Here is a 19075-nt window from a genome sequence, read left to right as displayed (position 1 = left end):
AGTCACTTGAGAGCAGTCCTTGGACTCTTGAAGACCGGGCTTGACCAGAGGCGAGCAGATACCTAAAAAAGTTGTTGACGGGAAAAAGATGAGTAAATCGAGCGATAGGAAGCTAGAGCAGTGAGAAACAAAGAATCCAGCACACTAGATGCAATGACTATATAGCTGGCATAGTTGGCTTACCTTGTTGCGCCCTCCTGGATGCTCTCCCTTCAAGCTTTGGGTTTCTCTGCAAGAAGATCTGCAAACAACCAATCAATGCGTGGGGCTTGGATGTGGCTTGTTCATGTTGGAAGGAGCTAAATGCGTGATTATGACGAGGAGAGAAACATTGAAGTGTGCGTTTGATGCAAATTACGTGTATTTGATCCAAGGTAGCAACTTCTCTCTGTCGCGGCAATCAGAAACCCGGAAGCACATAGAAAGTTACTAAAGCCAACAAGCGAGGAACGACGTTACTGTTACGGCACCTACACTATTATTAGAAGTATCTCTGTCCGCGTTCGTGTCTGTTTGGTCGAAGCTACAGGGACAATGACAATGAATGGACCTCAATCTGATTCTCATGTTTCTTTTTAATCTTCGGAAAAAGTCGTTATACAAAGAGTAGGAGTTGCATATCCGCTTAATACGAAGATGCTCTTTCACTGATGCTTCCATGCCATTCCTTCCTTTACTGCAACAATTATAAGTGTGGTGTTGTGCTGTTTTTATCCTCTACGGAAATGTCTATCAGGCGACTCTTCATCATCGTCGTCACCTTCACCATATGGAATTGCTTCACTATTATCCTCTTCTACTTCCCCTTTATCAGCAGAAGCATCAGCAGCACTAGCGGCTGCAGCGGGAGTAGTAGGGTTTGTAGCGGTAGAAGGCGTGTGCCATGTCATAGTCAGAGGAGCAGAAGCGCTTGTCGGTTTGATTCCCTTCATCATTGCCTGGAAACCAAAAGAAAAGGGTTAGATTCTCGAGCACCAGACAATTCAAACATGTACTACTTACAGCTTCAGCTTCGTATCTTTTAGAGTACTTGACGAGAGCACTTCCATCAGATAGTATTTCAACGCTCTCCAAAGCCCCAAATTGCTAAAAAAAAGACAACGACAAAGAGTCAAAAGACGCGTCGCTTTTGAGATGAAACATTAATCTAACAACTTCTCACCAAAAAATGCGATCTAACATTTTCGTCAGTAGGAGTATCAAATCCAACAACGAGTAATGTTCGTGGTCGTAAATCCAGTTGGAATCTTCCCCCACCTCGACCAAGTGCACCACCTCGACCACGGAATGTTGTAGTACTAGCACCACCTCGACCACCTCGTCCATGTCCAATAGCACCTGGTGTAGATAGGTCGATACCGAGACTGACAGCTCTAGTCTTGAGTTCAGCCAAGACTTCCTCTGGTGTCTTTTTGCTATCATTGAGACCGTTACTGTTGTCAACACCACCACCAGCAGCTGTAAGATCACTTTCTATCACGCTAGATGATGTAGGAGTAGCAACACTACGTTGTATTTCTTCGAGTTCTCTATCTAGAGCTTCCTTCTTCTTTTGTTCGACTAGTTGCTTTTGATTTACAGGGTTTGCAGCAGCGGCTATAGAGGCAGCTTTACTAGCAGCAGCTTTGCCTTCTTCTAATAGTTCAGCCAGTTTGCGTGATATGTTATCAAACATGGATTTCAAGTCTGCCTTTTCTTTATCGGTTTTGGCCTTCTCCATCATACTTAGAACAATCTTCTGTTCTGTCATGAGTTTAGTAAGAAGAGCAGTTGACTGCGTTTTGATTGCTTCGGTGGCTTTGGGAGTAGCTGGTGGTGCTGGTGCTGATAATGTCGAAGGTTTATTGTTTTCGCCACTGGCGTATTGAGGTCTGGCACTAAATCCAGGTGTCGATCTGCTGGCTGATGAGGGATATGAAGGAGTGATTCCAGCTATAGCGTAATCTTCAGGTCTCATCCAGAATACTCTTACAAAGCGGTTGGCGAATACAGGCTCTGGATCTTGGAAGGCCATCATGGCCTGTGGGTGTGCTGCGAATTGTATCACGGCACGAGTGGTACCTGGTACTAGTTTGATATTCATTATCGATCCGTATTTTTTAAAGTATGCGTTGACGGAATCGAGGTTGAGTTTTTCAGGTGGGATGCTATCTACTACTAGAGTGGTATTATCGGGAGTGCCATATTCTCGACCACCACCAAGACGTCCTCGAACACCACTACCACCAGGAGTACCTTGATATGTGGGATTTACAGGAGGAGGGGGTCGTTGTTGACTTTGGAAGGGTAGTGTTGGATCCATTCTATACGGTCCTTGATCCATTCCATTTCGTTGAGACCAATCTTGGCCTTGATCTGGATTAGCAAGAAAGCCAGTTAGCGACAAAAGAAGCAAACAGGTCATAGCGAATGATTTCTTTTGCTTGATTCAAGACTTGCCGTAAGACATGGGCCGCATGATGGGAGGATATGGATTTGTATATTGTGGACGTGAACCACCGTATGGCATAGGAGGCATCATGGGCTGTTGTGAGGAGGGAAACAGGGCCATTGGATCTTCCATTACAATTCGGTCAGCTCCATGATCAAACGGACAGTCATCACCTCGTAGACAATAGCCTCGTTCTATTATTAGCAGAAATAGGCTGTTAGTAGCTGGCTAACAAACGTGCGTGCTAAAAAGCGACAAAGGATACCTTCATAATCCCGACATTTCTGAGCTCTTTGATTTGAACGACGTATTGGCTGTTGTTGTTGCATTTGTTGCTGCTGCGGTGGATAGCCACCTTGCATTGGCGAGCCTCTAGGACCACCACGATCAAATCCTCCCATTCGACTCATGCCACCTCTCATAGGTGAATTCATGTATCTGTCACCACCATTCATCTGCGGAGGACCCTGCTGCTGCTGATTCCAGCCACCCATATTTGGCGGTCTACCTTGTTGACGGTACATGTTACTATTAGGATTATTAAACCTGCCACGTCCATTCATTGGGCCTAGTCTTTCGACGACTTCAGGACCAGGTCTTGATCGACGGGAATCGTATGGGTCACCTCTACTATTATTATTGTTATTGATGTTGTTATTATTACGATGATCATCGATATCTTGTCGTTTTGATGGAGGTTGATCGTAATCCGAATGAGGCAGGTCGTTAGCGCTGTCTCTCATTCGTTTTTTGCCGTCCTGTGGAGTGGCTCCATCCAAGGTAGCTTGACGATGCCTTGCGTGTTTGAAGTTCTTTTCAGCGTCGTCCTCTTCTTCGATGACGGGAGGATAGTCGTTTGAGTGCTGACCACCTTTTGACTGAGGTTCCTTCATGTATTCCTTTGACTGTAGGGCATTGAATAGACGAGTTACGAAGGGTGTTGTTTCTAATGTATAAGAAATCCATGAGTAAATGGAAGATGGTGATTGTATAGAGGCTGTGAAGGGAGCGACAGAATGTTCACACAAGGAGCAACGTACGTTCTTTCAAAAAGTCCTCGAGCTGGTCGAGACAGGTAGTGCGTAAATCCTGTATCGGCTGGTCATGTTTGAGCAGGACCAATACATAGTCAGCCAGTACATTTGGGTCTGCTTCGGACCTGATGTTTCGTCCAATTCAGAAAAATGAGTGAGTATATTGTTTGCCACTTGAGAGTACATTGCAATGAATGAAGGTCACGTACCTATGCTCGAGGTCAGTCGTCAGAAAGAGCTTGAGAGATTGGGCCTCTCTTTCACTCAGAAGCATCTTGTCTCTCCTACGTTCTTGGTTTGTTTTTGCGAAATGTGAAGAGCTCGAGCCAGCTTATCATGATTCAAGGAAGCAACGAGTACCTAGAACGTGTAGAATTATTCGTAATCAGCAATCGAGTCTACTGAGCTTCTTGCACGCGTTCAGAAGTGCTGACTGCGGTAATCCTTCATAATGCTGGACTGTTTGTTAGGACGAGGAGTTAAACGACATGGACAGACGCGACATGATAAGCTGAATTACGGATTTCATATATTCGTCACGTCTGTCTTCTCTGAAACTAACTTCGACATGGTGTCATTTCTCGTCCAAAGAAGACAACACATTCACAATTTGCTGCGAAGGACGAGGAGGGAGCTTTACAATTCAAGGTAACTTCAAGTCGAAAGATTCTTAATATCTTATAAGCTGATATTCTTGTAAGTCTTATTCGAATGCATATAACAAGCATTTAACAAGCTTCCAAAAAACAATCTTCCAACAAACATTCATACCATTATAGATTGCAAAGATTCCAACGATTCTAATGGGCCTATTTGATGACTTACCCGATGTGGAAGGAGACAATGCTGGTACTGGTCGAGTCTCCAAGATTGGCCTTCCAGTCTCGTACAAGAAGGATGACGGCTCAAACAAGTCGAATGACCAATCATCAAAATCATCATCTGATGCGTCTGAAAAGAAGCCAGGTACACTTCATATTGCATATGTAATGTCCTCACATGGGATGTCCACTCCCACTTACCATATCACTCCCCATAGTCTTGTCATGGAGTAGTGCTGCAATGATGTTCAAACCACCTCCATCAAGGAAGTCTACTCAGCCAGTCAGACCTAAACCTACTACTGCTACCTCTGATGCCACCATATCTACTGTCGCGCCCGAGAATGAACCACCTATTGAAGCTGCAACCCCCACCTTCCAAGGAACTATTTCCAAGAATTGGAATCTGCCCCAGCAGAATACTTCTTCAAAGGTTTTAATGCAGTTTGCACGAGAATCTCTCGCTGCAACATATGTCCTTTGGTTTTGTCACAAACAGAAGGTGTTAACCACTTCCTTGTTTTATAAACCTCCTTCCCTATATCGTCAACTTCCAAATGTTTAGAGAAAGTACGCGTCTGGAAAGGGAAAGAAGGCTGTTTTGGCTCCTCCTTCATTCACGGATGATTATGGTACCGTCACTGTTCTGATTTGACGCGCAAAAAAAACGCTGTGGTAATCGAACACGATATTTTTTTGTAGATCCAACAATTCCAAACGAATATGGATTCTGCAAGGGGGAACTCAAGAGAATAAAGCTTGCCAAGATTGCTGAATTAGAACAGAATGAGGATAGTAGGTCAGGTAGACGGCATAGACGAAGACATGGCTCAGAAGATGACGAGGAGGGCGAGTCATCAAATCATCATAGTGGTAGGCGGAATCATTCAAGAAACTCTGACGATGAAGACGGCGATCGCATGGATGAACATCTAAAGAAGTCTCATCGTGCCTCTTCAGCAGCATCATCAAACAATCACCGACGTAGTAAGTCGCAAAGCAAAACAATTCTCCAAGATAAACCTATTGACATCCCAACTCGATGTCTATTAGGTCCTATACCTGAAAGCAACGCATCCAAGGTCGTCGTCGACACTGCAGAGTCTGGTGACGAGGCATACTTACGCAGAATGCAAATGAGTCAGGCTCCAGCCCCTCCTGCTAAAATAGACCTAGATATATCGGGCGATGAAGCATACCTTCGTCGAATGCGAATGCAGAAAGAGGCCGAACGGATCGCTTCCAACTTGGGCCCGGCTCCCATCATAAACCCTGTCACATCCAAAGTCGTATTACTGAAAAACATGGTTGGACCTGGCGAAGTGGACGACGCTTTGCAAGATGAGACTGCAGAAGAATGTAGAAAGTATGGGGAAGTTGAGAGGTGTTTGATTTACGAGGTTTGTACGATTATGGGATGTCTTTTGTCATCTGAAACCCATCTTTGACGGCTGCCTTGAATGTCCAGGTGCCGAATGGTGTGGTTGCCGCTGATCAAGCTGTTCGTATCTTTGTGGAATTCAAGTCGACTGATGGTGCTCAGAGAGGTACTATGCGTGTGTCGTCGCCTCGTCCAATGCTCCAACACACATTTTTTTCAGCCTTGCAGGATCTCAGTGGAAGGTTCTTTGGAGGGCGTCAAGTCTCGGCGACATCATACGACCCTGATGCTTTTGCAAAGTTTGATTTATCGAGAGGACTTGTAGTAAATAGGCGTCAATAAAGCAACTATTTTATTACATGAACGCTCTTCTGTTGCTTGGGCTTTTTTAGCTATCTGCGAAGATTTGGTAATCTATGCAACGCCATCAGAACAGGACTTAACTACAACCCAGTAGAAGAGTATCACGCTCTTCAGTATTCAGATTTCGACAATCTTCAACGCTAAGACGAGGGAGCTCAAATAAAGCGGTCCCAGTGACTTAGGACGGCAACGACAGTCCTTGGGCCTGTATTTCAACACAGTTGCAAGAAGCCAAAAATATAATGAGCCGATTGACAACGTCAACACATCGAACTTGAAACGTTAAAGGAATGCGGGTTAGCAAAAACCAATATAGTAGGAGACTTTGGATTACTCACGTACGTCATGCAGCTTCAAATCTCTGCATATTAAGAAAGGCTTCGGTACAATACCCGAATGCAAAGTGAGTAACGTAACGGGTCATCTCGTGTGAGTGCTACAAATAAAGGCTGTCGTCAGGCAAGTACAGAATGCTTAGACTCTGTTGGTCTTCTCGCGTTACCCTTTCAATTCGTGCCTAAACACCATCCGTAACGATATGCAAATGCACTTCGAACTGTAGTCCAGTGGGGTCCAGTGGGTTATACGATACCTCCCAGTACGAAATGGAGAGGCTTAACATCACCAAGTAGTGACCCTGAGTATCAAACCAAAATAAGAGACTCTCTTGTTACATCAACAAAAGAAATCGACCACATTCTTGTCGTTGACCGTACCCCGAAACGTGGCTCATCTTCGAAAATTGTTATCACTTAGTACCCACATTCATAGACTTTGATTCACTTCGGGCTTATTATCGATGTGGTGTTATTATCGATGTGGTGAATAGACAGTAGCAATAGAAATAATAGCTCGAAACAACACCTTCCACTTTGTTAGCATCAGTGTTTCTCATAGCCAAAAAAGGCATATCCTTCCTTGGATGACTTTGTTTTCACATCACCTACTCAATATCACCATTAAGTTAATCATTTTACGTTCAAATGTGTGTATTTCCGTAAAACGTAACAGTAAATAACCCAAAACTGGAACTGTGTTCTTGGTATAGTTTGCTTTGTTGTGTTTTTTCAAATCTATGCAGTATCATGCACATTAAACAATCCAGCAATCTCATTGACTTCTGAAAATGTCTTCTTGTCCTTGATGACTTGACGAGCAAGAGGGACTTTTCCAAAAACGTTCCACATCAAAACACCAACTAGAGAAGGAGTCAAAAGTTCCTCAGAATTGCGAGGCGAAAAAGGTGAAATCCATATCTCGGAGCAAGTAGAACCTTACCAATTCTTTTCTCTGGCGACAAATAGAAGACAACACCTTTGCCATATTCCTCATCATCCTTTGTGTTTGACGTTGTTTCTGGATTGGATGGTTTGTTTGATACAGGTTTTGGCGTTTCACCTGGAGAAGGTGGTCTTATTTGATCATGGCCCTTTGCCCATACTCCAACTGTTGATAACGAAGAGTCGATGACACCAACTGCTTCCTAGAAATGGGGTTATGAGTTAAGTCAAGTTTTTATTGCAGCAGCTCATTTTTTGGCGTGGATTCACATACATAGCCAATTGCTGGTCCCAGGTCACTCCAAAACATGGATAAATGAGTGTATGGTTTCTAATTGCAGATTGAGAGTCAGGGCTAATATGAATGTTCGAGCCAAGCGTATGAAATGCTACCTTTTTCCCAACCATGTTTTCACCAGCAGTTCGTCCCGACATAACCGCATGATCCTATCAGAACGATACTAAAACCGTCAGTAAACCGGGAAACCACATATTAACCCGGTTGAAGACTAACATGATGTTCTACACGTCTCCTTCCCAACGCCATATCATGATAACTGGTAACATCACCAGCAGCAAAAACATCTGTCCTGTTTTCAAGTTCAGCATTCACCGAAATACCACCTCGTGTATCATCGATTTCCAGTCCAGATGCAATAGCTACGTCCTAAAAGCGAAGATCATTGTCAGGACATCAGCAAATCTAGTACATTTCTTTTCTTCGTCTTGGCAACTTACGACATTAGGTTGAATACCAACAGCCAATACAACTTCATCAGCGATGACTTGTTCACCGGACTTGAGATTGATTGTGATTTTGTCATCTTTACTTGGTTTGACAGATGAAATAACTGATGATGGTTTGACTGTTACACCCTCTGTTATTTAAGAAACCACGAACCGAAAATGTCAGTTCTGGTATGTCCTCGAGAAACAAAACTGTGGTTGAGAATCGAAACATACCCTTGTCTAGTCGACGACTAGTCCACTTTGTGAGATACCTTGGAAATACCAATGCCATGTTACCTTCTTCGGGGAAGATCTGGGTGACCTTGACTCCAGAATTCTTCCTTTGGGCTACACCAAACAAGTTCGCGTTTATATTTCAACATCATTTGTCGAGGAAAGCACATCATCAACTGCACATACCGAGCGCAACAGATAGTTCGCTGCCCAAGAACCCTCCACCAATGACCACAACAGACTTCTGTGATTTGACTAATTGGTCTAATTGTTTAAAGTCTTGTACCTATAGTAAACATTGTGAGGATCCAGCGTTCAACCTCAGCTACACAAAGTAAACGTTGCGAGGATCCAGCCTTTAACCGCTACGTGTCCCCAATCACTTACAGATCGGTATTTGTGGACATGCTTTTTAGAACTTGCAGGTAGAGAATCAAAGGAATCAAGTCCTTTCGGCGTGCCACCTGTTGCAATGCTAAAACGAAGAGTGTTGATATGGGAAAACCACAAGATGAAACAACGTTCCGAAGTGGTGAAAACTTACAGAATCTTGGAATACTTGATTGTCTTCCCAGTGTCGAGTGTAAGGGAGTGCTCATCAGGATCTATACGAGTTACCCGTGTTGAAGTCAAAAGTCGCACTTTTTTTGAATCATCCTGAGGTTTGTGGAGAGAGGCCAATGACTTTTCGACCGGGGTGTAGTATATCTCTGGTCGATAAAACAGATCCCTGCTTTTCCCATTCCAATCCTTGAATTTCAATGAACTACTATCGGCTTCAAACCATAATTCCTTTGACAGTGGCGGTCTCACTGCGTGAAGAGATTGACATCATTAGTAAGAATGATATGCAGGAACAGATGAAAATAAGAGGCAAGATAGCTCACTATATGGAGCGTAGGCCTTTTGGAACAGACAAGAGAGTGGGGAACATAGTTTAGAATAATATTGTTAGAAAAGAGGTCATTTAAGTCATTAACAAGAACAGAGGTGTGTAGAACAATGCTCCCACCCCCACAACCCAATCTCGTTTTTCTCGTTTTTGCAACGCCTCATCTCTATTATAATGTTTTCTACTCGGCATCTGCAGCCATAACCTCTATGTACTCCTCATCCGAGACATTTCCATCGTCTTTTGCTGCTGGTTTCGACACTTCTTCTACTTTCTTCACTTCAACTTTGGAGTCTTCCTCCTTCACCTCAACTTGAGATTCTTCCTCCTTCCCTTCAACTTCAGAAACAAGTACAGCAACAATTGGTTCATCAGGGGGATTTTCAATAAGCACCTCTTCAGTAATGATCAATACATCCGCCGCAGTTTCCTTTTCCTTGATGGCCTGAATAGTTTGGCAACAAAGCGTGGTTAATAAATCTGACACTGCTGTGGAAACAGAGCTGCAAACTGACAACTCACCTCAGCAGCACTTGAAGCAGCAGTACCGCCTCCCACTAGGACATATTGTACAGCTGGCGGTTCGCTTGGAACTTCAGCATGGTCATCAGACACAGGGGTAACATCAGTTTGTGTTTCATCATCGTCCTTGTGTATTTTTGTCGGAGTTGAAGCTCCAGCATGCGATGCATCTCCATGGTCATCATGTGATGGAGCAATCTTGGCAGCTGGTTGTGTCAGATACCAGAACCTTCAATGGAAAAAATGGGTATGAGCTTCTTCGCAACTTTGCAAACTGTACTGTAGTATTGTAATAATGTCATGTAATGGCTTACCCAGGTCCAAAGACAAGCACAGAACCCAGTAGCCATAATCTGTCATAGTTGCCAGATGCATCTTCACCATGAGAAGCTCCTTCCGAATGGGAATGGCCGTGAGAAGCGTACTGCCTTGTTGCGAGATATGACGTGAAAACAGGTCCCAATGATTTCGTAGCAACCCTGGACGATATTGTCCGTATGTTACTAGATGGTATGCGACGCAATAGCACTTGGATGCTTCTACCCGACATTTTATCGTGTTTTGACCTCACAATTTAACGATAGTCAGTTCTCACTATTTTTAACGTAATTGGCGAATCAGATATAGAAACAGAGAAACGGCCGCTTCTTGGATGCGCTTTCGGGCTCAACGCAGTGGGAGTTTATTTCGTCTTGACGTTTTGATCGCGAATTGAAACAATCACCATCGCTCTAATTTCTTGTTGTCAAGTTCAGCGAGTCAGTATGAACGCTGGAGCTCAGTCGTGTCGGACTGACTGTACGAACGGGGGAACGTCCGAATTCGTAGTCTTCACAAGGTGTGTTTAGTTGTGCTTTTTGTGTTTTCGAATCGTAAAGCGTAAAGGAGCCAAGATGCAAAACCAAGCAAGAACTACCTACGTATGCTAGTAAAGCTGATTTCTAACAATGTGTTTTGTCTATTAGCAGACCAGAACTATTCGGTAACTTGATGTTTTCGCCAGCTACAAAGATCCGAGCTCTCCAACGAGTGGGTGATGGATGCCGCCGTATGTCGAGTCAAGCGCCAGTGACTGTAAGTCGATGGAGGCGTAAACGACGCTTTCGATGCAATTTCGGTTCGTTTCGTGACCGTTGACCAGTGTCATCCACTTGTCATCTGCATTTATCCAACGGCCGAAGCCGTTTCTTAGAAACATGATCAAACGGTGAGATGCCAAGATATTTAGTAGCGACGTGTTAATAAATCAGTGTATTCGGTAACTCGCACAGCTTGGATCGAGGTTTATGGTTGTGACGTTGTTGACCGTTCCAACTTTATTTTCTCGACTTGCCGTCATTGTAGGTCAGCATCACTTGATTTCAGCTCCCCGTTACGTCTCAGGGCATGCCAATAAAATGTCAACTGAATTAGCCGTGGGTTGAGCAACTTTAATTGTGAGGAACGCGAATGAGCAATGGAAATTGTGGACCAAGATTTGCGAATTGGCGATTAGAGCGTAGAACGTGCAAATCCATTGTTTGCTCCGAGCATTGTTCTCTCTACGCGTTGGAATGGGTCCCAATCGTTTGAAAGTTTAGGAAACTATATGGTGCATGCTTTCCTAACGCTTTTAAAGCCATTTGGTGATTTGGTTTCAGATGAATCGAGACCAAAAGAAAAGAAGACCAACAACTGCTTTTTATCGACTGACTCTTTTTTCACTACAAAGACTCGCCAACGGTTGCCAGTGAGCATAGTTAGCCTTTGCGTCTGTGTCTCTGTAATGGAAGCTCCTACAAATATGCCTTCTGACGATGATTTGGATTCCGTGGATTCGAACGACGAGTACACGCCGCCAATGACAGACGACTCTAGTAAAGCAGATTCCTCGAAGCCCCCATTGCAAGCATACGAGAAGCCGAAGCAAGTTCGTAGTTGTGGTAAGTGCCTGAAATATCCGGTAAAAGGCATTTGTGTGGCATCATGAAGCCTTGCATGGCAGAAACGAAAACACCTAATTGTTGGAAGAGAACCTGCAAAACGATCGAGTATACCATCATTAATACTCGTATTCTGCTTTTTGCGTTGGCCGTATTGTTTATCCTGGTCTCACATTCGTCGTGTGAAGACCAACCACGAATCTACTTCGTTGAAGCCTCACACGGATCGATCCTCCCGATGCCAATATCAATCGTCTTACGTATTTCTATTGCATTGAAAACTAATCTTTTTTCCTTCGAAATTCTAGATCGATGCAAGATAAAGAAACGGAAATGCGACGGTCTCAAGCCTTGTTCAACATGTGAACGTGCTCAGAGTGATTGCACGTATGAAGTGATTCCTAAACGAAGAGGGCCCGCTCCAGGCTCTGTCGTTGCTCGTCGTAAGGACTCCATGGCGAACAATAAAGGCAAGGGTGATGAAACGCCAAAGAAAGCAACGGGTGTAGCAAAGGCAAGACTAGCTGCTATAAAGAAAGATGTCAGAGTAGAAGCTATAGTATCGACTCAGCCCGAATCGTCGCTGTATCGATTGGCCGTTGCTGAACTGCTGCCTCCGCCTATACCAGCCATACCTGACTGGGTTTATGAGGAATCGGCACAAGCTGGTAGAGCTCCCTACCTCTCAATGCAGTCTGGGTTGTTTGCTGAAGATACTGCATCGTTTGAGGATAGTTTTAATGGATTGACGAATAGTAATGATAGTCCGTCGGACTATGGGTCATCAGATCGTCTAGAAAATGAAAACACTGATAATGAGTCGTCGTCCCAAAGACACCCATCCGATACTGAGAACAATTCTATGTCTGTATCGTCCATGTCATCTAATGTAGCTACTCCGAAATCCGACATGTCGACACTCGATGACATACTCTCTTGGACTTTGACTCTAGAAAACCAACAACGTGCCGAGCAAGATCAATCGAATGGTAATCATAAGATGCCAGTACCCATGTCGGCCATATCAAACAATAGCAATAACAATGCCACGACACTGACGCAGCCTCGTAGCAAGAGTATCCCATTCCCCATGTCAACCCACGTAAAACAACCTAAAATCCCCAAGTCATTAAATGTCTCATCGGGATTTATACCGCCCGACTTTGCTGTATTAGGTCTTCCCCCATTACCGCCGTCGCTCTACTTGGTGCTATTCAAGAATTTCTTCATATACTTCCACCCGGTTTTTCCCATACTCGATGAACCTGCTCTGCTCAACACTATCTTACCAACTATATCACCAAAGACCAATCCAGCATTAATAGCAGCTATATGTGCCATCGGAGCAACATACTCCAGACATCCAGCCTTGTCTGATGGAGGTGGGCGGAAGTGGTGTGCTGTATTCGAAGATATAGCTCGTGAGCGAGAACGTAATATGCCACCCGGACAATGGAGTGATTTGTCGATTTGTCAAACGAGATTGTTACTGAGTGTGTTTGAAGTGGGATCTGATGCATCCCATCAGTCCGCAACTTGGACTTGTAAGTCATCGTCATCGCGTTGTCCTTGAAACGGAAATGCTTTGAACTGCCACCAACTGACTAAATCCGTTTTCTAGCTATGGGAACATACTTGGCCAACGAATTTGAGGAAGATCGTTTATCACCCTTACGGCATGGCATACCTAGTTTGCTTGGAGACGCACCTATACTCCCTAGTCAAAGACAGAGGCAAGTTCGTGCCACAAGATTGATCATTGTTTTTTTGCGACAACGCCGCGTGATCCCCCTTTCTAACACTTTGTCTGTAGGGCTTGGTGGTTGTCGTTGTTTTTAGAACTTCATGGGTGTATGGCAGCAGGTCTTGTCCCGTCACTAAATGAGATGTTGTACTCTACGACGCCGGCCTTGACGCCACCAACAACAGCAGTCATGCCATCCGATCCTACGTCACCTTGGTGTCATGCCCTTAGTCAATTTGATGCTCAAACAGTCTTTGATTTTGGAGCTATGGCATGGACTGATAAAATCATGTCAAATATACCGCAAACTCTAGATGGTCGTAGTGTAATCTCCGATGGAACAGAAACGCAAGCGCTAGTGCAACTAGTCTTCTTGGGACGACGGGTATTGAGACTAGCACGAGTAATGTCTCCTCCATCACCGCCAAAGGATAATAGCAACGACGTTGATTCGCCGCCCGACAGTAATAGACCGGCTCCGCCACCTATGAATGTACTGCTCATGGACATTGTGATGCTTCATGACGCACTCATCCGATATTATGATGCTTTGCCAAACAGTCTGAAACTCTTCCCTAACTTGCAAGTACTCACAACGCCAGGAAGACTATGGTATCTGGAGAGCTCAGGGACACGGCCAAGTCCTGCCGCTGTTGCTATAAATATAATCTTCTTTGCCATGATTGGAGTATTGCACCAACGCGGGGCTTCAGAATCACCATCCTCGACTACTCCACTTCCATCTGCCATTCCCAATAATATAGGTACCGATAATTCTCTACCGAGCTCGTCATCATCGGCATCACCAGTCCCTTCGATGAACTCGGAAAGTAGCGTAGAGGGATCCGACAAGATCTTTAAAGTAATAGTTCCTCATCCATTATACCAATATCAGCCCGTTGTAGAAATGTTGACTCCCACCGATATGGTGGTCATGGCATATCGCGCACACTGTCACATATTACACCGTGTGTACAACAATACTCTTCCATCTCTATCCGCAGCACCACCACCAGAACTCGTATCAACACCATTTTTGCAGACCTTCCTTTTGCCGCCTGCTGCAGCTTTATTGTCTTTAAGTCGATACTCTAGGGTAATGGTGAATGGACTAGATCCCTGGAATGTGTTTGGGACCGTAACCCATGTAAATAGTGATGTAGGAAGTGGCCCCGGCAGCACTGGTAGTAATGGAAGTGTCCCTGGCAGTGGTGGATCAACATCAGATCCACAAGCTCCTTCATCAGTATTCTCCAAGATGCCTGCTAGCACCAGTAGCAATAGTGCCCTTCGAAGCATGCTTACGACACCGCTGAATCAAGCCACTGGCAGTAGTGTTCCTGTACGAAGTACCCCCTTAATTGGTAACTCAGGACCGATATTAGGTGGATATGGTGGCAACGAAGAAGTAGAACCATTAACAGCTATATTGATTCCAGCTCTTGAAGATGCTGGACGTGTATGGCCAATAGCTAGCACTTATGCTCAAAACTTGCGGGCTGTAGGATTGTCTGTTAGAGATCGACTGGCGCCTCCATCTCATCCATCTGTATTTGCTAATGCTTGGGATGCACTGGCACATCTCGATGACGACGACGAAGAGATGGAGGATTTGGGTATTGCTGCTGGCGGAGAGCTTGGAGGTGAAGTGTTAACCGGTGCCATCGGCTTTCCCTCATCTTGGCAGATAGGAGGTGGTGGGATGAATGGTGGTGCGATGAATGGCGCTATGATGGGTGGTGGTGGAATGAGTGGCGGTATGGGCGGAATGATGATGTCTGGCATGGGCGCTTCACCACCATTTTAAAGAATCCTATTGGGATGAGAAACGGAATGTTTCATGGATAGGAGGAAATTAATATGATCACGTCAGGATGAAAAGGATGGAGAGCAATTGAATATCAAAACGATGTAAAAAACCGCCTGAACTTTTTAGTGTTTGTTGTCTGTAAGCTATCAAGTAACTTTTGAGTCTTTCATATTTTATAAACCTCTTTAGCTTAAAATCATGGTTCAAAGCGTATTAAAATGCGAACGCAGACAAGCTGAGCTTTGGAGCTATATAAATGTCTTCGTGCTCCTGTTTCTGTTGATCGTGGTCCAAACATTTTTTCGAAACTAAGTAGACACCATGATCAATCCCCCAAGACGAGTGCCAAAGAGCGCACAGTATGATGATGATGGGCCTCCATCGTATGACGAGTCTTCAGCTGCTATGAAAGTAGATGATGCCGTAACTCCTGGGACGATCGTGACTCCTGGGACAGTCATAACCAAGGATTCTGGTTATATGAGGTGAGAGCGAGCTACTTCGCGATGCATTGACCATAAGTAGATTGACGGGATTCGTGGTCTCCTCTTCTCTCGTCACTTAATGTAGAGGTCATGGAACTTATGTGGATCAAGACAAGCTTGTTGCATCTGCTGCTGGGATTGTCGAGAGAGTTAATAAGCTTATATCCGTACGCCCGTTGCAATCCAGGTATACAAATTGATCTGCTGTGGAGTCGAGCCTGTTTAAGGAACCGCATCTGCTCTTCGAGAACCAAGTTTAACACAAAGGAAAAAATCACACGTTTAGGTACAATCCTCAAGTTGGGGATGTGGTTGTTGGACGTATTACTGATGTAAGCTCAATTATCTACAGCTTAGATTACTTTCTTTTTTGATCTCATCCGAGTCAACTACAAAGGTACAATCAAAACGATGGAAGGTTGATATTGGTGCTCATCTTGACGCCATGCTGCTATTATCATCTATTACACTACCGGGAGGTGTTCAAAGAAGGATATCAGATAATGATGAATTGCAAATGAGGACGTATCTTGCTGAAGGAGATCTAGTCTGTGTAGGTTATGCAACGCAGAGCCTGCCCCTTTTTTTAATCTCAACGACTTCTCCATTTCATTTTATGCAACCAGGCCGAGATACAACAATTATCACATGATGGAGCTGTCTCGTTGCAAACAAGGAGTGTCAAGTACGGAAAGGTAGGTGACAATTGATACATCCCTTTCTTGCGCCATGCCTCGCTCTACACCAGACACTCATCATTCTTATCTAGCTTCGTAATGGGTCACTAGTCAGAGTTTCATCAAGCAATATCAAACGTTCCAAATCTCATTTCGTCACTCTGTCTTCTGGTGTTGACGTGATTTTGGGTGTGAATGGGTTTATATGGGTTTGCAAACATGTAACCTCTGCAGCTGATTCTTCTGCACAGGCTGATGAAATGTGGTCAAATCAGAATGAGGTAAACAAACCCATGGGATAGCTTGCGAAAAGAAGCTTGCATGAAATTCTCACGACATTTTTTGCCTAGCCAATAACGAACGATTTGCGATCCACCATTGCACGAATAACGAATTGTGTTACTGCTCTCAGCAAGTGCAAACATTCGATTAGTGACTCTATGCTCGCTTTTACATATGAGGCTTCCTTGAACTATTCGATACCAGAGTTGATTCAATCTGATGTTGCTGGGAATGTTGTCAAGATGGCAAGGCAGCAATTGCAGATGGCAATGGAATGAAGTGTTGGAATGAGGCTCAATATTGTATTATAGGCAAAATAGAGATGTGGTTTGCATGAGCTTTGGCAGTCTTTGCAGGGAGTTCCTTCATAGAAAGAGATAATACTATCGGCGTATCTAATCTTTCACCAGCTCGACCAGCTCTTAATTACGTCACTGTCGCGTCGCATTGGCGTCGCAGTTGGGCGATCTTCACCTTGACCTTAGAATCACATTTCGTGAACTGTGCATTACTAGGGGAAGCAGATTCAGCTAGAAAGAAACAGTAGACATTTAGATTCAAGAAACAATTTCATGTTAGTCTTTTACAAGAAGCATCACCTCGCACTTGCTACATGTTATTCAGACAGGCGATGTCAAGCTAACCAAAAACGCCAACAATAGACTTCCTCGGTTCACCTCATTCAACAATGTCGAAATACCAGCGCCCTCTCATCTCATTATCGCCCTACTCTCCCACTCTCCTAAAACCAACAAAAACAATCGACATCAACATCAAAACGATGGCAACCATGATTGGATCAACATCAAGCCAAAGTAGGGAATTCCATTGGATTTGGGGAATTGAAGGATACTCAAAGTTGACTGAGAAACGATACGATGTTCGAATGTCATTACGGAAAGCTTCAGCATTTGTTACGGTGATTCTCGTCAAACAGTACAATTATTGTCTCCCTCTTTCGGATTCCAAGACGTGCCTCTCCGCTTGACAATCTTTACCGGAGGCAGCAAGGACGAGAGCTCGGGTATGTACAGAATATGAAGTAATGCGGATTTTACATTCGTCTAACCGCTTTGTGTTAGTTATCTGTCGCTCGGTAGGAGGCTTCAAACGCAGCGATGCATCTATTGCGTCTAAATACCCTTCAATCTTCAAGCAATCGAGTCCGTCTTGCACCAGGATCGTGAATTGGACCAACCTTACACGATAGAGAAAACTGTCTCGGTGCATGATCAACAAGGAATGCCGATCAAAATGAAGACATCAGCACTCACATTCTCTCGCAGCCATGGTAAAATCCTAGCATTTTGTTGATTTTTAATATAAAGGATCTAACGTCCACTTTTCATTGCTGCGTGGTGTTTCGACAGTATGTGTGGACTATCGCCAAATCCTCCGTCCCAATCTCATAACTGGTCCCTTTAGAATTCGCTGCCAAGGGCTTTGTCGAAAACTGTCTAGCTGACGATGCTCTCACATTGGAAGTGGCATATGTAGACAGTTCTGTACGAAACAAACGTCAGAACGTGGTACGACCATCGTTATCGGAAGAACTCTTGTATCAGCCGGACATCTCAGATATTGATATCGGAACGGCTGAATCAGGTGAAATAATTCCAGCCCTTTCTTTCCTGCTCAAGCACGCATCTTCTGTAATTCGAGACATTGTCCTTCGAAATACCAGTGCTACTCAAACATCAACAAACGATAGTAATGGTCATCTTCGTCAAATCAAACTTGATCACTCACTCACATGTGTCAAGTCGATCTCGGCACGTACATATGGCAAGAAAATGTTCGTTTATTTCCCGAAGTTTCAAGTGCTGCTTTACGAGTACCGAGTTCTATGTTGATAGTGTTCCAGCATCGGTTTATAATAGTCACAGATTCTTCGATATCGGTACGAGTTTTGGCCAAGTCTTCGACCTTTTTAGCTTTGACCTGGCGGGCAGCCATGGTGACAGCACGTTGAGCTTCAGTAGTGAGAGTGGACATATCTACATCATCTTCGTCAGACTCGACATCCATGGAAGTTTGCTCCATGTCAATAGAAGCAAAATCATACAAGACATTCTCCAAACTAACATACAGCATTGACGGTGTAGCCAATATGAAGTCCTTCAAGCCTAGAGATAGCTCGACCGTTGGCCCAAGGTTCATCAAAGCGAGTCGTTGTGAGTCAACAGCATCTTCTGCTGCCACAGCATCATCATCAGTACTCGAAATCTCGTTATGATCTATATATAAGTATTCCAAGGACACGTGACCAGTCAAAGACTTCAACAACCCCATCAACCCGCCTAAATGGATGCCAGAGTCTTGATATATAGACACGTCGATCGATTCCACGTTTAAAGACTTCAGCCTTGGGGTAGGACCAGTTTTGACCAAATCGTGGAGACCCTGGGCGAGATAGAAGATATCTAGAGTGAATTTTTTTAAATTTGTTTAGAAAATGGATTCTCCTC

At 44.2% G+C, this 19075-nt stretch overlaps 4 protein-coding genes across 4 annotated transcripts; 2 read left to right on the top strand and 2 right to left on the bottom strand.

Moving 5' to 3' along the window:
* Positions 1–710: 710 nt before the first annotated feature.
* Positions 711–3739, bottom strand: SmJEL517_g06107 (uncharacterized protein; the record flags this gene model as incomplete). The annotated part of the gene is made up of 7 exons (XM_031172033.1): positions 711–938; positions 1003–1086; positions 1163–2355; positions 2497–2625; positions 2697–3377; positions 3472–3590; positions 3675–3739. 7 exons carry the CDS (start codon positions 3737–3739, stop codon positions 711–713), a joined length of 2499 nt encoding a protein of 832 aa, XP_031021995.1.
* A 529-nt stretch (positions 3740–4268) lies between these two features.
* On the top strand, positions 4269–6009 carry SmJEL517_g06106 (uncharacterized protein; the record flags this gene model as incomplete). The annotated part of the gene is made up of 7 exons (XM_031172032.1): positions 4269–4431; positions 4505–4788; positions 4852–4918; positions 4989–5273; positions 5340–5686; positions 5755–5833; positions 5888–6009. 7 exons carry the CDS (start codon positions 4269–4271, stop codon positions 6007–6009), a joined length of 1347 nt encoding a protein of 448 aa, XP_031021994.1.
* A 1094-nt stretch (positions 6010–7103) lies between these two features.
* Positions 7104–10237, bottom strand: SmJEL517_g06105 (uncharacterized protein; the record flags this gene model as incomplete). The annotated part of the gene is made up of 14 exons (XM_031172031.1): positions 7104–7228; positions 7309–7513; positions 7585–7641; positions 7704–7757; positions 7825–7977; positions 8049–8188; positions 8274–8387; positions 8460–8559; positions 8661–8748; positions 8818–9085; positions 9161–9176; positions 9371–9610; positions 9688–9916; positions 10002–10237. The coding sequence occupies 14 exons, from the start codon at positions 10235–10237 to the stop codon at positions 7104–7106; spliced, it is 2025 nt and encodes a 674-aa protein (XP_031021993.1).
* A 1215-nt stretch (positions 10238–11452) lies between these two features.
* Positions 11453–15160, top strand: SmJEL517_g06104 (uncharacterized protein; the record flags this gene model as incomplete). The annotated part of the gene is made up of 4 exons (XM_031172030.1): positions 11453–11609; positions 11918–13153; positions 13231–13350; positions 13449–15160. The coding sequence occupies 4 exons, from the start codon at positions 11453–11455 to the stop codon at positions 15158–15160; spliced, it is 3225 nt and encodes a 1074-aa protein (XP_031021992.1).
* Positions 15161–19075: the final 3915 nt, after the last annotated feature.

This window comes from Synchytrium microbalum, assembly GCF_006535985.1.
Source record: "Synchytrium microbalum strain JEL517 chromosome Unknown SmJEL517_scf0076, whole genome shotgun sequence".
NCBI classification, from domain to species: Eukaryota; Fungi; Chytridiomycota; class Chytridiomycetes; order Synchytriales; family Synchytriaceae; genus Synchytrium; species Synchytrium microbalum.
This window is presented reverse-complemented; position numbering and strand designations above follow the sequence as displayed.